Genomic DNA, 19,212 nt, shown 5'->3' on the forward strand with positions numbered 1-19,212 from the left:
GTTGTCGAACCTTTAATGGTTGTTTTATTTTTAATGCCCTTTTCCACCCATATTTGCCCTGTCTATTGAGAACCAAATGAGGATAATGGGAAAAAAAATAATGTGTATTTATATTTTTCAAAAAAAAATAATTGTATGAATAGAGGAATAAATACAGAAATAAAAACTGAATTGAATTCATGAAGGAATACATGGGAAAAAATAAAGGAAATAAAAGTGCTAATACATTCATTCATTTTCCCTTACCACTTATCAAGGAGAACATGGTTTGAACCAGGAACCCTCTTGCTGTGAGGTGACAATGCTAACTACTGCACCATGCTGTCCAAAATACATTACCAAAAAAAAAGACAAGACAACAGAAGTAATTTAAACATTTTCAAGACCTTATTTTTAGACCTTTCTTTTCTGAGGGTGATGAGGGGTGGGTTAGGGGGACCTGAGTACCTCTAAAATCCTGGCTACGGCCTTGCTTCCAGGCCCAAGGTCTAAAATTCAACTTTCCCCCATGTTTTCTTGTGAGGTTCCCACTAATGTTTTGGACTTAGTTTGGGATATACCATAAAATTACCACATCTCCGCCTTTTTTCCTTTTTTGTTACTTCAAGTCCGTCTCTTTAGGCAAATGTTGACTTATGTACATACTATACTGTACACACATCTATTAGACGTCTGTTTGTCCTGGAAGAGGGGAATTTCATTCATTTTCCCCGTTATAGTTTTTTTCTTTTCTATTTTTAGGATGGAAAGGTCCGAATCAAGGGTCTAAGGAGGGCGGGGGTTGTATTCTGTTCAGATTTACAGATTTATTGAGTTATATAAATGAAAGAAAAAATAATTCTGACAGCTTTTTTTTTTCAATAAAACATTTTATTCCTTTTTCAGATAGATAAACCCTCGGGACAAGTTGAGAAAACCACACACATTGCTGATAATACTGCCAGTTGCAGCCGTGACTCACTACTGTGTACCTAATATTAATTAATGGGTTTATTCCTTAGAATGTGACAGTGTTACCAAGGTGATTGATTCTTGCAATACAGCTGACATTTCATGGCATGTAAGTGAAAGGCATATATTATAAACAATCAGTCAGGCTCATTTGGCACAGTCTTTAGTAGGTAGGGGGGGAAACAGCCGTACAAAATGTGGTTTTTCTCATCCCCTGTCCGTGCTTTGACAACAAATCATTCAGGACACTTTAAAGTTAATCTATTGTATGCGAGGCCGAACAAATACTATTTAAACATCATATAAAGAGGATCCATACAAGACAGCGATTCAATCAAACTCACTAAAGGAATGTTTTTGCCTGATTTTCCTTTTCATCTCTTATAAAGTTATAGCATTGAAAACATGATGTGTGGTCATTTATTGACAGTGTTAGGCAGAACTGCAAGAGTCTTTATCATTTCATGGTGAGGATTATGTTCTGTTGTGATTAAAAAGAAGCTCTGAACTCCGATTATTAAATGCTACATCAGATCACTACGTCTTTTCTGGCAGTTTTACAATACTGAACCGTGAATCTACTTACAGTATTACAGGGTGATGCCTCCTGTTATCATTGGTTTCTTTACACACTATTCTCTATGCTATCCATCTATAGGTGTCCGTGAAAACACTGTGACAATGTCTGTATGAGTTTGAACAGTCTGTGATGTGAACCCAGATATCAGAACAGGACTGTATGCAACCGTCACTGATGGAAAAATAAGAGATATCATAAGGAAATTCATGAACTCCATACAGTGTTTTACAGATATCCCTCAACAGAGAGACAGGAGTCAGTCACGAAGAAGAAGAGGAGCTGGGCTAGCACTTATAAATACAAGAGAAAAAAAAAAATCACAAGCTGGAATACACATCGTTTAGGAAAATGCATGAAATAACCTGACACGGGAGAAACATTAAACACTGACGTCATCATTCCTGAAATTTTTAAAATGACACACCCTGTACAAAACAATCCGTATCAATAGGCACTTCTTAAATAAGGTCTGTTTTTTTTTTCATAGTTTATTTCGGAATTTCTTTTCTTTTCGAGATGGCGCAGCAGAGCAATGATTCTTAAATCAAGGCGTGCTGGACGACTGGCGACAAGCAAAGCTAAATGCATTCTGGCCCTTGAAGTCCAGCTAGGAGGTCAGTCCTGTGTGGGAGCTGAAAATGCATATTGTGGTCGAGAGGAGCTTGAGGGACTGTTGGTTGGACACAGCCACGGAGGCACGGGGGGGGGATGATGGTTCTTTGAGAAAGGGGGAATGTGTTTATGATGACTTCTCTTTTCTCGCTCTTGGTGAATCAGCTCCGTGGGAGTTCACTCCGTTTACTCCGTTGGCTGGAAACAAAGGATACATCAAAGTTAGTTTCATATGATGAGTTAATTGTGTCAAGTGTATGTTAGCATGGATATTGTGCATATAATTAGAATGAATACATGTTGATTTATTGATTTTATTGCTTGGGAAGAAGGTAGAGCGGGTCTCCTAATTGAAAGGTTAGCGGTTCAATCCCCGGCTCCTCCAGTCCGCATGTCGAAGTATCCTCAGACAAGATACTGAACCCCAAATTGCTCCTGATGGCTGTTCCATCGGTGTGTGAGTGTGTTAAAAACCTTGCATGGTAGCCTCGGCCACTAGTGTGTGAATGTGTGTGACTTGTAGTGTAAAAAGCACTTTGAGTGGTCGGACATTCATAATCACGTAAATGCACCTCACCTTTGTCTTTCTTTGATTTGCTCTTGGCAGGAACTTGTTTCTTTTTCAAGGTCTGCGCTTGGGCATGCTCTCTCCACCGACGCAGCTGGAAGTTGATAAATTTCCACATCATGAAGGCCTGAGTGAGGCAGATGGCAGCCAGGACAGTTATCCTAAGAGAGAGCGGAAACAGTCAGTAAATCAAAAGGTTGATAATGAAGCTGTGTGTGTGTGTGTGTGTGTGTGTGTGTGTGTGTGTGTGTGTGTGTGTGTGTGTGTCACACAGTGATGCGGATACAAATTCTAACCTCTCTCAAGTTCAAGTCTGAGCAGATAATATACTGGTCCACCCTAAAATATGTATGGATTTCTTACATTCCCACAGTATGTTTCAATAACTCAGACATGAGGCTGCATGAAGAAAGCAACAGTGATGTATTGTGGGTACATTTCATTCTGATTTATTGAAGCTGCTGTAGCTGAACGACTCTCTTCCTCTTGTACAATGGAGCCTTTCCTGTATGATTGTTAAACCTCAGTACGACAGAAATACAGTCTACAGATAAGCTTTTGTTCCTTTATTGTGAGTGGCCAGCCTGATGTTGACAGATATGCCCCATGGGAGTTAGAGCATAATTAGCAACTCTAATAATGCTAAAAGATATATTTCAGAGGGAATTTTTTGTGGGGGCTTGATGGATGTGAAAGTGTAACTTTGGTATTTTTCAACCTGGAATCTATTTTTCCATGTTTTGGTGCCTAATGGAGACAGCATTTTTTAAACTGGTCCAGTATTGAGTGAGTGCTGCAGCTGGCAGTGGTTAAACAGGCTGCAGTGTAACAATTTACACCCACTTAAAAGTGTTTGTTTTTGCCACTGACAGGCTCAGGTTGTTATAATAAGTGTCTGACAACATTATGACAGGGATCTCTACAGAAATAGACCTTTTTGTTAGAGAGTAAGATCCCTTTTGTTTAACCAGAACCAGCCCCAAAGTTGTTATCGGCAAACCCACCAGACTCCATTCAAATAAACAGTAATTTTAGCATGTATAGAGCCAGCGTATTTTCACATCTTACCGGGTAAATTAAGGGTTTATTTCAAGCAGACAAGAGATGGTGATTGTTGGATGAGTGGAAAGTTGAACCAAGATGGTTTATGTGAGTTTAGTTTTGTTTCTGTACACTTTGAATCAAGTGTGTTTCATGATAATAAAATTAGTGATTATTTGAATGGAGTCTGGTGGATGTGCAAAGAGCAATTTCAGGCTGTTTCTGGATCTTAGTCTTTAACAAAAAGGTCCATCTCTGCAGGGATCCTTTTAGTCAGACTCTTGTAATATTAATCTGAGCCTGTCAGTGGCAAAACCAAGCATTTTTAGTGGACGTAAATTGACAGTGTACAATTGCCCCATTGATGTTACATTGAGGCCTGTTTTGCGCTGATGGCTGCAACGATCTAACTCACAACTGGACCATTTTCAAAAATTGTTTTTCCTGTTTATCACTTGGATACAAAAACATGGGAAAATGTAATCCAAGTAAAAAAAAAAAAAAATAAAAAAAAAAATTTACCCTTTAAATTAAAAACAGCTGTTGCTATATAATTTCAGAATAAAGCAGTCCCGTTCTCTCCTCAGACACACTTACCGAACAAAAATAACATTAAAGTTTCCTGCAGCCAAATCAAAGCCTTGATTCTCAGCGGTGGCGAGGCCGAAGCCCACGGTGAGGACGGACAGGGACAGGGTGAGCAGCCGTCCAAGGACAAACAAGACGGCCCATATGGTGAAACTGGAGGAAGAGAGGATGACATCTCACTGTCAGGACATTTCAACTGGTGAAACATGTTGCACAATGATTAGCAGACACTATTCTGAACATGAGCACTCACCCAGTTTGTCTGTGCTCGTTGCTGAAGTAGATCAGGCGGGAAACGTGGAACAGAAGCTCGATAAAGTAGTGCAGCACGAGCAGGACCAGACCCAGACGGTTCAGACTGAAAGACACAAGGACACACGATCCCCCTTCATTACAACTGACAGGAACAACACAGAGGGGGGGCACCACGAGACACCACTAACTTTCTCCTGAAGGGCAGTGTACAAACACAGGAGAGATGCCAACTGTGTCTCACACATAATTTCAGGCTTTCCAAAGTGGTGGTTCTTACTTCAGAATGTAGGCGCCCGCAATGTGGACCAGGTAGAGGGAGATGTACACAAGTTGGCGTGGAATATCCTCCTAAACAGTAAACACAAAGGATGGAAGGCCAAGAATGGTCAAAATATTTACTCTGCACATGGAACTGAGCAAAGAGAGTGAAACAATGCAACATAACCAAGGAAGTCAAACAGGAAGTAGCCTCGGAGTCGGAACAGACGGTACAGTACGTCACATACACTCTCACCTTCTTTGTCTTTTGGAAATACAGTTCTGGGAGAGCGTGTAACCAGTAGCCCAGCTGACAAATGAAGTAGAATTTCATCTGGAATCTGGAAGGGAAGCAGGAGTTACAAAATTTAAATATTTTAGAAATCAGAGCCACTCTTGATGCTTTAACAAAATAACCAATAAAGTAACATATGACAATTTTTTAAACACATTAAATAAAAAAACAGTATCTCCCAAGTAGCTTCTCTGATGGGAGGTATACTTGAAGTCGATTTATAACCTGTACTCAGACAATTTTACTTTTAAATGATGATTCTATCTGAAACTTTCTCAGAGAACACTGCTTTTAGGTTTGACAGCTAAAAAAAAGGGGAAACCCCCACACACACTCTGCACACATGGGTTACCCTACTGTATGATGTAATATCTCTAGAACTCTCTATTGCTTAGTCAAATAGAGCCATGGTAAATTTCTATTATTATTATTATTATTATTATTATCATTATTATCATTATTTTTATTTTATTATTTAGAAAATGTATTACTAAAACAATGTATTTCATTTATTATTGTTTTATTTTTAATAGTTTAATTTTTATTTATTAACTTCTTTGTTTTTGTAGCTCATTTTTTTTCATCTTATTTATTGATGCATGTATTTATTATTATTATTATTACTATTATTATTATTATTATTATTATTATTATTTTATTTTTAATAGTTTTATTTTTATTCACTATTAACTTTTGTTTTTGTAGTTAATCTTTTTTTCTTATTTATTGCTGCATGTATTTATTATTAATATTATTTTATTTTTAACAGTTTTATTTTTATTCACTATTAACTTTTGTTTTTGTAGTTAATCTTTTTTTATCTTATTTATTGCTGCATGTATTTATTATTAATATTATTTTATTTTTAATAGTTTTATTTTTATTCACTATTAACTTTTGTTTTTGTAGTTAATCTTTTTTATCTTATTTATTGCTGCATGTATTTATTATTATTATTATTTTATTTTTAATAGTTTTATTTTTATTCACTATTAACTTTTGTTTTTGTAGTTAATCTTTTTTTATCTTATTTATTGCTGCATGTATTTATTATTTTATTTTTAACAGTTTTATTTTTATTCACTATTAACTTTTGTTTTTGTAGTTAATCTTTTTTCATCTTATTTATTGCTGCATGTATTTATTATTATTATTATTTCATTTTTAATAGTTTAATTTTTATTCACTATTAACTTTTGTTTTTGTATTTAATCTTTTTTCCGTCTTATTTATTGCTGCATGTATTTATTATTATTATTATTATTATTTTTTTTATTTTTTTTTTTAATCTATCCATTTATTTATTTATTCCTTCCCTTGTTCCATCACAGGTCATTCTAAGCCAGCCACGGTGGGGAGGGGAGGGAAGGGTTAGACAGTAGGTCAATTTTTCTTATTTTTCTTTCTGGAGTTTCAACAACTGCAAAATTTGTGAAACATATGGACACATATGGATGGGATACGACTATGTATATATGATTTATCATTAATATTTTGCAAAGAAACTAAGAAAAATTTGATCACAAAAAACAAACAAACAAAAAAAGGTATCTCTGACAAACATCATTACAAACTTACGGCATCAGTGTATGGGGATAACCCTCCCACAGGGAGACTGGATTGGACAGGAGGTTTTCCTAAAACCAAAGGAGCATTTTAGTGGCACTCACAGACAGTTTAGGGGATGTAAAACATATGTAAACACAAACAACGTCGGCTTAGCTACTGTACTTACAGAAAGGAGGATGCTTGTGCCCCAGCCGAAGGAGAACAAGTAGAAAGCGCTGAGCTGTCCTGACTCATTGAATTTGCTGTGCTTCGTTTTGGAGAAGTGCTTCTTCCTGTTGATTTTCTGTGAAGATGAACAAAAACCAACAATAAAAAAATGCAGAACTGTTTGTAGAGATGAAAGCCTGAGCACTAGGGTTTGTGTCTCACTTACATCCAGCACATACTCCTGGATGATGGCGTGCATGATGATGGCCACCAGCATGTAGAAGAAGGTGGTGGCGAGGTCCTTGATGCCATGGTGGAAGTGGTTCACAGCGGTCTCCTCTGGGCCTGAAGTCAGAAAGAGTCATCACAATGAGCATGGTAAAAATCCGCACCCAGCTCATCCTTAACATGAACAGCCGAGCCATTTTAATCCAGTTCAGTCAAGTGATTCACATGTTTAATAACCTTAACTCCTGAGATAAGGTGTTCAGCAAAGTCACTGACTGTCTGAGCACATAAACCGTCACACACAGCCTCCTCTGTCTTTCTGAAGTTACATATTATCTATACAGACTCCGACTCGCTATCCCTGAAACACTGTGAATAATGTGATAAATGATACAGGAGCACAGTTCCCAGCAAACAGTTGGAGAAACCCTGAGCAGCACTCCTTTACTCATGCTTTATTCAACCACATAACAAAATCAGCCCAATCATTTGTGAAAGTCAGCACACACACACACACACACACACAGTATACAGTGACGCTATTGAATTTGTTCCACTACAGAGAGATTTAGGTGCTGCCTGTTATTTGTCTAATTAGATACACGCTGTAAATAAGTTACAGAGCAGGGTACGACGAGGTAAAGTCTCTCAGATAAGGAGCGAATCACCGGCTGGCAGACTGCAAACCTTCAGCGTATGAATACACTCCGAGGCTGTGCATTCCTTCTACAGTATCCGAAGTTGGCAAAGAAATCGTTAACCTTGAAACGAGCAGGACTTGGATCAAGAGGCCTATATTACACCTTAGCCCAAATTCACCCGGCACAACCTTGCCACAAGAGAACTTTATAAATCAGGCGGACTAAATTTAGCTCCAAAGGGAGGAAAAAAAAGGAGCTCTCAAATGGGTTGGTGTAAAGCCACGCAAGTACCGCTCTAGAATCCAAATGAGAGGCTTCCAGCAGGACAACTCGAAGAAAATACTGCATTGTGTGTCGAAGCCAGAACTCACAGTATTCATTTTAACACATCACCTCAAAAAACTGTCCTAACCACATACATTTCATACTCTCAACTCAATCCTTACTTACCATTTGTAGATATGGTGACATTGTACTGGACAGTAATGAATAACACTGCAAACTTTGAGGTCACCTGCAAACAAACAAAAAAAATCATATTACTAATGCAAGCCTGCACAAATCTATTTTTTACTGTAAAATCAAACAGCATAACCTGTTGTGTTTGTGCATGTAGGAACTTGGAGCATTACATTTAGACCAAGGAACTCCCTGCAGAGCCAGTAACAGAGTGACTGTAACTGTGACTCAGATTTGAAGTTGAAGTGTCACATTGGTTTTAATGTCACCAAATGTTTTATTTTAGCAATAAATTATAGCAGTTTTGAAGCCATATGGAATTATGCAATGTTAGTGTGACAACAGGAAAAGTGTGATAAAGCTCCCTCTGTAGAGGTGTTAGAAATTAGGGCTGGAACTAACGATTATTTTCTCCATCTATCTTGCAATATTCAACTGGGCTTATACAAAAAGTTGTAAATTCATTTATAATTGACAGTATCAGTCGATTTCGCACACACATTTCCTAATAAAGAGGCAAACTTTATCTAAAAAATGTAATCTAATTTCATTTAATTACAGAAAAACCTTCATGGGGAACCTATTTGTCGCTGTTCGCATGTGAGAATTACAACTATGTGACACATCAAAAGCCCTGATTGGCCCCCAGTGTGAGGGATGATAACATTTAAAAGGAGAAAGCCGTGAGTGGGACAATTGATCGCTTTATTTTACGGAGCAAATTACAACAAAGCACCAGCGAAGATGACCTACCACCGAAGGAGAAGAGGACAAAAAAAAGGTATTTTTTGTGTCTTGTGTCTAAAGTGTTTTAAGTTATAGAAGCTATTGTGTCCTGAGATTGTGGTTTGCCCTTTGGTGTGCCACCAGTCTTTGTAAGGTCAGTAACAGGTGAAAAATGCCCAAAATGATGTCGTCAAATGTCATATTTTGTCCACAATCCAAAGATATTCAGCTTACAGTCATAGCGGAGTAAAGAAACCTGAAAATATTCACGTGTGAGAAGCTGGAATCAGAGAATTTAAGACTTCTTTTCCACTTAAAAACATTACTTAAACCGTTTAATCGGCTATCATTTTAGTTGCCGATTAATTTAATAGTAGACAACTAATTGATTAACTGTTGCCACTCTAGCAGAAATAGCAGAACTGAATGGAATGATGTAGTCAGTATTATTGTGTGGGGGTGATACGAGTTGTGTGTAATGGACAATTAAAAATGATCTGACCAAGTTAATGTAGGCTCTTGGAGGGACTGCGAATAGAGCTACATCAAGATTGTCACGTAATAAGGTTAAAATGGAAAGTTGCTTTTTCCTTCCTCACAACAAAACAACTACAAGGGCAACAAATTGAAATTAAATACACACAAGATGTATTCATTGTTTAGCTAATTTGTCATGATTGGCCTTAATTTTGGAAATGTTCATGCTGCTGTTTCTCTAGAGTGTACATGCTGCAACAGCTGTTATCACATGAGTTTTACTTTCATTTTACTGTCACAGAGGAGTAAAGAAACCAGAAAAGTCACATTTGAGAAGCTGGGATCAGAGACTTTGTGCTATTTTCCCCTTTAAAAACATTACTCAAACTAATTAATCAATTATTAAATTAGTTGACAACTAGTTGATTTATCATTGCAGCTCTAGTAAGAATAGAGAAAATAGAATAATTAAATTTATCTGAAATACATTAAATAGTATTATTATATAGGGGTAATATGAGTAATGTATAATGGGCATTTAAAGTAAATGTAGGCTTTTGCAGTGATAGAGAGTAGAGCTACGTCAAGTTAGCCATGTCATTAGCTTAAAACAGGACGTTGCTAATTCCTCCTTCGCAATAAAATAACTACGCGGGCGACAAATTGAAATTAAACACACAAGTACCTTCACTGTTTAGTTAAAAAAGTCATAAATAGTCGTAATTTTGAATATAATCATGCTGCTGTTACGCTACAGTGTCCACGTCGCGACAGCTGTTACCGCAGGAGTTTTACTTTGGAAAACGAAAACAGGAAGTAGCTTGAATAACGGCAGCGCTGACGCTAATGGCGCTGTTTTTCACTGAGGATGAAACGTGCTTGAAATGGAGCATAAATGTGGGGTAAAGTGGACCAGCGTGCAGCACAGAGGCGGCGATGCTGTGTGAATGTCTCCCAGGTGTCAGTGCGCATTTAAAACGCTGTTTAACCTCAAGGGCAACTTTGAGGTTTGGGTGCAAGCGGGTTGTGTGTGATGACAGCCCTCTGAGTCGCTGTATGATTGCCACGTAACACATCTACGTACAAACTAACCAAGTCGGGAGCGTTGCACAATGTTGATACAGCCGGGGTGGATAGAGGGTTGAGAGTGTGCAGGGAAGCTTAATGAGATATTTCCATGCATGATGTTGCACATAGAAACTTTATGATCACACCGCAGTGATTACAAATATCGATTACAACATGGGAAGCAGCCAGATGGACAGTGGACTCCAGTGTGTGGTCGCTTTCATAGAGACAAAAACATATTTTATCTTGATAGAAACACAATAAAAGGCTGCCCAGGTGAGTGGATGATGTCGTGGACTTAAAACAAAAGCGAAGCATACACAGAAAACTTTCGATCTCGAGAGGAAGTAGTGTGAAGACTAGATCAGCCATGTCACTTTGCAGGAGAACAGATGGGGAGTCCTCGGCATCTCCGTCCACTGTGCCGGGGCGAGCATCCCCCGCATGACCCGCAATCCAACCCCATTCAACATGTGGACGGGACTTACCTCAAACATCAGCCCGAGAAGGAACACCATAGCAACACAGGAAACAATATCTGCATGGTTCTGGATGACAAACTCATGGCTCAGCACCGGCGGGTTCTTGTTAGTCTTTTTTCGGATCCCCATGTCGACACGGTTCAGGCCCAACTTTTGCGTTACGCAGCGCGGACGCGGTGTGTTTCTATCAGATAGTATTATTATCCGTGTGTGTGTGAGGACGCTCAAAGCTGCCTCTTGCTTCCTACAAGCGAAGGGCCAGACAGCAATTGAATGGCGTGTCACTCTTCTGCTAGTGGGAGGATCCACGGAGAGAGAGCCTGACCAACGAGACGCTTTTACGCACAGGAGAGAAACAGCTGGGGCTCTCTATCGCTTACTAGAGGTTCGGAGTGTAAGAGTGTTCTATACCTCTTGCCCATAGAGTCCAATCAATCTGTGGTTCGACCCAGGGACAATTGCAATTGTAATCATTCAAGGTTTTTTGTGATCTCTTGAGACATCAAAATAACATATTAAAGGATCAAGGTAAATTCAGGGTTGAAAGAAGTGCATCTCTCTGCTTCTGAACATGGTATTTTCATATAATTTATGTCTCAACATTAGTTTATAAGATGTTTTTTTTCCCTTATAACCATTTGACATGACTTGTTCTGAATGTGTATGTGCAATTAGGGGGAACCCTTATCCCAAATTTCCTTTTTTGAATCCAAACAAAGTTAGGAAAAGCATATGCACCAATCAGAGAGTAAGTAAGTAAGTAAATTTATTTATATAGCACTTCTCACAGAGAGGACTCACAAAGTGCTTCACAAGATAAAATACAAAAAATACAATAACAGAAACAATGCAAAATACACAAAAACAAATAAAAAGTAAAGTGCAGCAAAATACAGAGATGATACAATGGACAATTAATGGAACGCATGCCTAAACAGATGTGTTTTTAACTGCTTTTTAAAAATGTCCACGGAAGAGGCCGCTCTCAGCTCATGAGGTAGTGCATTCCACCATTTCGGTACAACAGCCTTAAAGGCTCTATCACCTTTCATCTGTAATCTTGTGTGAGGGACAGTAAGTAGGTGGCCTTCAACGGACCGCAGTGACCTGACAGGACAGTGAAAGGACACCAGATCCGTCAAGTATGCAGGTGCTTGACCATGGAGGGCTCTGTAAGTGATGGTTAGAATCTTGTGCTGGATCCTGAAATTAACAGGGAGCCAGTGCAGGGATGCCAGGACTGGAGTGATGTGAGTGAACTTATGAGATCTGGACAGAAGCCTGGCGGCAGCGTTCTGGACCAGCTGGAGGCGGTCTAATGAAGTTTTATTTAGACAGGTGAAAAGAGAATTACAGTAATAAGAGAATTACAGTAAGAGAGCTCAAGGCCTTGACCTGGCCTCCAAATCCCCCAGATCCAAAGCCAATTGAGCATCCTTGGGACATGCTGGCAGGTCATCTTGCAACCCACAGGACTCAAAGGATCTGCCATGAAGACCCTGGTGCCAGACACTGCGGGACGTCCCCAGACTTCCTGTGGCCATACCTTGACATGTCAGAGCTATGTCCAATCCGTAAAGGCCCCACTGTGGATGGGCGGTATGTCTTGGGTATTGGCACATCCCACAGATGCTCAGTCGAATTGGGAACTGGGGAATTTGGAGGCCAGGTTGATGCCTTGAGCTCTTTGTTATGTTCCTTGGGTCATTCCTGAGCACTGCCATAGGGGAGTGTTGTTGCCATAAGGGAGTATGCTTCATCTGCAATGGTGTTCGGGTGAGAGGAGTGCGTCAAGTAACAACCACATATATGCCAGAGTCATTTTTTAGAGTTAGTGATCCAAGCTTTATTCTGCCTCAGAATGTCTGGAAAAGTTAACCACAATAACTTGGATTAATTTTTATGAAAAACACTTTTGATTCTTTTGAATCCTAGGTAATTGAGGTATGGACTCATGTTCTGACTTTATGACAGATTCAGAGGAAGAGAGTCACCATTTGGTTTTTCATCATGCTGGTAAATCTGAATGAATCAGGGTCTTCTCATGGGTTCAGTAAAACTGGGCATTTACTTGGGACTAGGCTTTTAACTGAAGTTTTACTGTCAGCATATTTCCTGAAATGACGACTATTCCTTTAATCAGAGTACGACAAAGTAACTGAAGAAACCACAAGCTAGGGGCAGGTAGTGTTTCAGCCTTCTGATGGGTGCTGTAATAATTCAGAATACTTGCAGCATGCACACAGAGTGGGAGGAACAAGGGTTAGCAGCCTGGATCCCACTCCCAGTGTTCCTGGCTTCACTTTAACAATGTCACCATAATGACACTGGGGACACTGGCCCAACAGCATAGCGTGTGTGTGAGACACATCAGACTTTCCAACTAACCCCAATGTAAACCCATCCACGTCATGATTAGATGCTCAGAGCAACAGACATAATTTAAAGGCTGTGTGTATTTAGCGATACACCTTTACGGTCACTTTTGTGGCACTCAAAACTGGGTGATTTTTAGTGACACACTGCTGCCTTTCTGGCTGCATTTGTGGCATTCGTAGGCGGGTGTTTTTAGATGACATCCTTAATCTTTTCCTAACCATAACCCTGTGGTTTTGTTGCCTTAATCTAACTGCCAACTCCTACTTAACGCTGCTTTTGTGCCACTCAAATCCGTTTTTTTTAGCGCCATCTGCTGTCTTTTCCTAACCTTATCTAAGTGGTTTTGTTGCCTAAACCTAACCGTTGACCCTTTCTTACCGCCATCCCCTTCTGTATCAAGTTACAATAGGCTTCCCTCAGCATCATTTTAGCAATGCCCAGGGTCTGTGCGACGCTCCAAGGATATGCCTCCCTAGACCATCACAGACCCACCACCGAACCAGTCATGCTGGATGATGTTACAGGCAGCATAACGTTCACCACAGCATCTCCAGATTCTTTCACACCTGTCACATGTGCTCAGTGTGAACCTGCTCTTATCTGTGAAGAGAACGGGGCGCTGATGGAGGACCTGCCAATACTGGTGTTCTCTGGTGAATGCCAATCGAGCTGCACGGTGCAGGGCTGTGAGCACAGGTCCCACTAGAGGACATCAGGCCCCTTATTCCACCCTCATAGAGTCTGTTTCTGACAGTCTGGTCAGAAACATGCACACCAGTAGCCTGCTGGAGGTCATGTTGTAGGGCTCTGGCAGTGCTCCTCCTGTTCTTACTCACACAAAGGAGCAGATACCGGTCCTGCTGCTGGGTTGATGCCCTCCTACGGCCCTGTCCAGCTCTCCTCGTGTAACGACCAGTTTACTTGTATCTCCTCCATGCTCTTGAGACCTTCTTGGGACTGCACGTATGGATGTGCCATCACTGGAGGAGCTGGACTACCTTTGCAACCTGATTGGGCTGCAGGTGCTGCCTCATGCTACCAGTAGTGACACGGACACTGGCATAACACAGAACTAGAGAAGAGTCATTCAGGAAGGATAAGGAGAGAGCAACTGTCTGTAAGCATTCCCTTTTGGGGTGTTGTCTTGCTTTTGCCTCTCCATTGCACCTGTTGTCACTTCGCAGCGGTGCCTGGACAGCGTGACGTGTGTGGTTGTGCTGCTGCCGTGGTCCTGCCAGATGCCTCCTGCTGCTGCTGCCATCATTAGTCATTAGTCATACTTCTACTGTTATTATACACATATGACTATTGTCACACATGTATACTGCCAGATATTAATACATACTTTCAACATATTGTACTACAGTAGCCAGAACTATAACTATAATATTATTACTTTCAATAATGTTGTTGTAAGCTACTGTTATTACCTGCATCTCGCTCTCTGTCTCTCTCTCCGTCTCTCTCTCTGTCTCATTGTGTCATGCGGATTACTGTTAATTTATTATGCTGATCTGTTCTGTACGACATCTATTGCACGTCTGTCCGTCCTGGAAGAGGGATCCCTCCTCAGTTGCTCTTCCTGAGGTTTCTACCATGTTTTTTTCCCCGTTAAAGGGGTTTTTTTGGGGAGTTTTTCCTTATCCGCTGCGAGGGTCATGAGGACAGAGGGATGTCGTATGCTGAAAAGCCCTGTGAGGCAAATTGTGATTTGTGATATTGGGCTTTATAAATAAAATTGATTGATTGATTGACTTTCATTTCCACCAAAGCAGAAACTGAAACTGATTCACAATCACTTGTGCTTCAAAAATGACCAGGTTGATATCCCTGAAGTTTAACTGACTTGGTGTTACACTGTCAAGATTATGTGTTCCCTTAACTTTGTGTATCAGCTAACAGGCATCATAGGCTACTGCTCATGTCAGACCAAATAAGGCTGCAGCAGTAAAACCCCTGAGAGTACTGACCTGAGCAGGGGAGCATTTTATTGTTTATTAATCAGACAAGAATGTCTTATGTCTTCAATCAAAAGTTACATAGTTTGTCTTTAAATTCAGTTGCCTGTGTCACAATATAGCTACAACAATTATTCATTAGAGTTGTTTAAGGTTACATTTGTATGTTTGCATTAGCCTACAAGGTTCCTGGTCTCTGATCAAGATATTCTCACACTTACTGTAAATGCTGAGATTACAGGAAACCCATTGAGGTGTTACGTCATCCTTTCTATCCCTTCCCTTGCAAAATCAAGGAATATGTGAGGGGATTCCTCAGCATTTAATCACTGACTGGCTGGTGTTTCAGTCATTCAAAAAATGTCTTTCAGTCTAACAGGGAAGTGGAGGCTGTCGCCCACACACACTCACACATACACACCCACACATCCACATGCACACAGACACAAGCTGTATTATGTCATTTCATCTTTCCGGCTTAACTATATTAGTTCAGAGTGTTGTCACTGAGGTGGAGCTTGTCATGAGTTGGAAGGAAACAGAAAGAGAACTGCTGCATGCCGAAGTGTTTGCCTCTGTGACCGTTCACTGCGGTCTACCATGGGAAAATATACTGGTAAGTGGAACTGCTGATGATATGCACCTATAACTGTGTATTCTAAGACAGGAGGTGGTCAGATTGGGATTTGTGTGTGAGTTTGGAATAATTTACGGAAGAATCTTTATAGAAGTAATAACCACAACTATGACTTTATTTTATTGAAGAGGATATGATCATATGATGTCATGATGATATGTAATTTTTTATCATGTGCTATCTTGAATTTGTTTGCCCTTAAATTAACCTTGTGGGAATTTTCTTTATCACCAGTTGTATCTCATTACAGTTTAAAGTGATACAATTGTTAGATTTATTCTGTAAAACAGAATATGTGAGGATAATTTGGCTTAAAATGACATTCTGTGAGAGGTGTATGAAAAATACATCGCAGTAAATCTTATATAAGAGTCCGGACTTGGTATCATTTATCATTTTATCATTCCTACTGATAACGTCATTGATTGTTTTTACATTTCTAAGTGTGTCATTTATCAGGACTCCCTATAATAAAAGTGTTTATGACAGAGGTCAAAGTGCAGGAGACATAGGTGACTCAGCAGCTGACTCCGGTCATGATGCATTACAAAACTGTCACAAGAACAGATTTGTGGTCAACCTGCACACATTAGAACGCCGTCCTTCTCATGATACTCACGAGTTTTCTCACATGTAATCTTTTCACAGATGAGTAGAAATATCACCTGGGCTGCTGACGACCAGCATAAAACAGTCCACAGCAGCTTTTCTTCAGATGCTTCGTCGCAAAATGCCTCAGCCGGACATTCAATACACTAAACTGCGATGGCTGTTAACCATTGTTGGACTGGTCTTGTATGTGGTGGACATTTGCACAGACGTGGGACTGGCACTGAAATATTTTCGAGAGAAGAATTTTGTGTGGACCGCACTGACTCTGGTGTTTGTTCTGGTGGGGCTGCTGGTGACGCAGATCTTCAGTTATGCCTGGTACAGGGATGACATGAATGAATTTCAGGCGGACACTGTGGGAGAACCGAGCATATCAACTATACCAGGCATGTCAACAGGTGGACTTGCTGTCCTGCACGTATTTGGCATGGGTATCTTCACCAGGTAAGAGCAATGCATGAGCTGCAAAATAACTGCGCCTGTAGCCGGTAATAAGGAGTGCCTGCATGCACTGACTCATAATGTGCGGAACGCTAGTTACTCACAGTAGCACGGAATTATGGAATGTGCAAACTGGAATATCCACATTTAAGCTGTGGTGGATTTGCATCATCGTCTGTGCAGCAGCAAGAGATACAACACTGACAAATGTGCTGTATGGTGGCAACAACATGTCTGACTTTGTTTTCATTGTGCTTGGCTCGTTGCTAGGTATTATCACCTCCTGAACAAAAGCTTTAAAGTGGTTTGGATGACGACAAAATCATACACAGTGGAAGAGAAGACAGATGTGCACTACGATCTGTTTGGCTTGGCGACAGATCTGAGCATGCTCAAACTGTTTGAGGCTTTCCTGGAGAGTGTTCCCCAACTGCTTCTTCAGCTTTACATATTGCTGGGTCAGAATGAGCGATACTCAGTCCTGCAGTGTAAGTAAAGGCAGAAAGTGACATATTTATGAACTTACTGTACTGTTATTTATACTGTAACATCTGTCTGTTTCTTGCAGATTTATCTCTGGCGTTCTCCTTCTTTAACATCGCCTGGTCCCTGGTGGACTACCGCCGCTGCATGCGCAGAGCCCACCCCCAAATAACCGAGATGCCCTCTGGCCTCCCCACAGTCGTCTACCTCCTCTACAAACTCTGCACCATCACCAGCCACATCCTCAGCTACACCCTCCTCCTCATACTGAGCCCCTTCAGCACGATAGCCCTCACTGTCCTCTGGCTGCTGGGCACAACCTGGGCAAATGTACTTCAAACTGACTTCTGCTTATCAAGAGGGCTTGAGTTTCTTTACCGAGCAGTCGTCGGATTCATCCTCACCTTTACCTTTTTCAACGTCAAAGGACAGGACACCAAAGTAGCCATGACTATCTACTACATTTTCTATGTTGGCATAAACATTTTAGCTCCGTCGCTGCTGGCTTTGTTGAAACCAGAGTTACAGACAGCTGTGTATTTGCTGTCGGTCTGTGGTTTGATCGTTGGCGGTTCAGTGCTGGGGCTGGTGTGTCTTGTGCTTTACTACCTCCTGCTGCATCCTAGAGAGAAGCAGCAACGTGTGTCAGACGAGGTGGACGGGCTGGGGAAGGAAACACAGACCACAAGGAGAATGAGGAACTTTTTACAGCCTTGATGATGTAATTCCAAGCTAAGAAAAAAACGAGGAATCTGAAACTACTGAACATTTTGACAAGGAAAAGACAGATGTCATCTTGATATTGTGCTCGCTATTCATCATAAACTAACGCTGCTATTAGTTATTGACCATATTCTGAGGAAAGTTTGCTTTTTTATTACTGATACAAATAACTAACAAAGCAATTAAGTGTAATATAGTAGACTATATAAATTATTTATTCTTGTTTAAATAAACATAAACATATTTATTCTTGTCATATCTTGTTTCTTTTGCACACCTTGATGTTGTCAGAATTGCAACATACACTCACTGGCCACTTTATTAGGTACACCTTGCTAGTACCAGGTTGGACCCCTTTTGCCATCAGAACTGCCTTATTTCTTCATGGCATAGATTCAACAAGTTGCTTGTGACATGGTGCGTTATCCTGCTGGAAGTAGCCATCAGAAGATGGGTACACTGTGGTCATAAAGGGATGGACACGGTCAGCAACAATACTCAGGTAGGCTGTGGTGTTTAAACCATGCTCAGTTGGTACTAAGGGGCCCAAAGTGTGCTAAGAAAATATCCCCCACACCATTACACCACCACCAGCAGCCTGAATCGGTGATACAAGGCAGGATGGATCCATGCTTTCATGTTGTTTACACCAAATTCTGACCCTACTGTCTGAATGTGGCAGCAGAAATCCAGACTGATCAGACCAGGCAACGTTTTTCCAATCTTCTATTGTCCAGTTTTGGTGAGCCTGTGTGAACTGTAGCCTCAGTTTCCTGTTGTTAGCTGACAGGAGTGGCACCTGGTGTGGTCTTCTGCTGCTGTAGCCCATCTGCTTCAAGGTTGGACGTGTTGTTGGTTCAGAGATGGTCTTCTGCAGACCTTGGTTGTAACCAGTGGTTATTTGAGTTACTGTTGCCTCTCTATCATCTTGAACCAGTCTGGCCATTCTCCTCTGACCTCTGGCATCAACAAGGCATTTTCACCCAGAGAACTGCAGCTCACTGGATATTGTCTCTTTTTGGGACCATCCTCTG

At 40.5% G+C, this 19,212-nt stretch overlaps 2 protein-coding genes across 2 annotated transcripts; one reads left to right on the forward strand and one right to left on the reverse strand.

The window, feature by feature from the left end:
• Positions 1-848: 848 nt before the first annotated feature.
• On the reverse strand, positions 849-11,254 carry tram1 (translocation associated membrane protein 1). Its single transcript, XM_033639450.2, has 11 exons — positions 10,952-11,254; positions 8,184-8,247; positions 7,091-7,209; positions 6,884-7,000; positions 6,727-6,785; positions 5,110-5,194; positions 4,873-4,943; positions 4,594-4,698; positions 4,350-4,493; positions 2,721-2,872; positions 849-2,341 (listed from the first exon to the last, which is right to left on the reverse strand). The coding sequence occupies exons 1-11, from the start codon at positions 11,072-11,074 to the stop codon at positions 2,271-2,273; spliced, it is 1,110 nt and encodes a 369-aa protein (XP_033495341.1). The 5' UTR covers positions 11,075-11,254; the 3' UTR covers positions 849-2,270.
• A 4,063-nt stretch (positions 11,255-15,317) lies between these two features.
• xkr9 (XK, Kell blood group complex subunit-related family, member 9) lies at positions 15,318-18,425 on the forward strand. The gene is made up of 4 exons (XM_033639225.2): positions 15,318-15,898; positions 16,568-16,975; positions 17,243-17,460; positions 17,541-18,425. Exons 2-4 carry the CDS (start codon positions 16,635-16,637, stop codon positions 18,170-18,172), a joined length of 1,191 nt encoding a protein of 396 aa, XP_033495116.2. The 5' UTR covers positions 15,318-15,898; positions 16,568-16,634; the 3' UTR covers positions 18,173-18,425.
• The last annotated feature ends 787 nt before the right edge of the window (positions 18,426-19,212 follow it).

This window comes from Epinephelus lanceolatus, chromosome 20 (genome assembly GCF_041903045.1).
Source record: "Epinephelus lanceolatus isolate andai-2023 chromosome 20, ASM4190304v1, whole genome shotgun sequence".
Lineage (NCBI taxonomy): Eukaryota > Metazoa > Chordata > Actinopteri > Perciformes > Serranidae > Epinephelus > Epinephelus lanceolatus.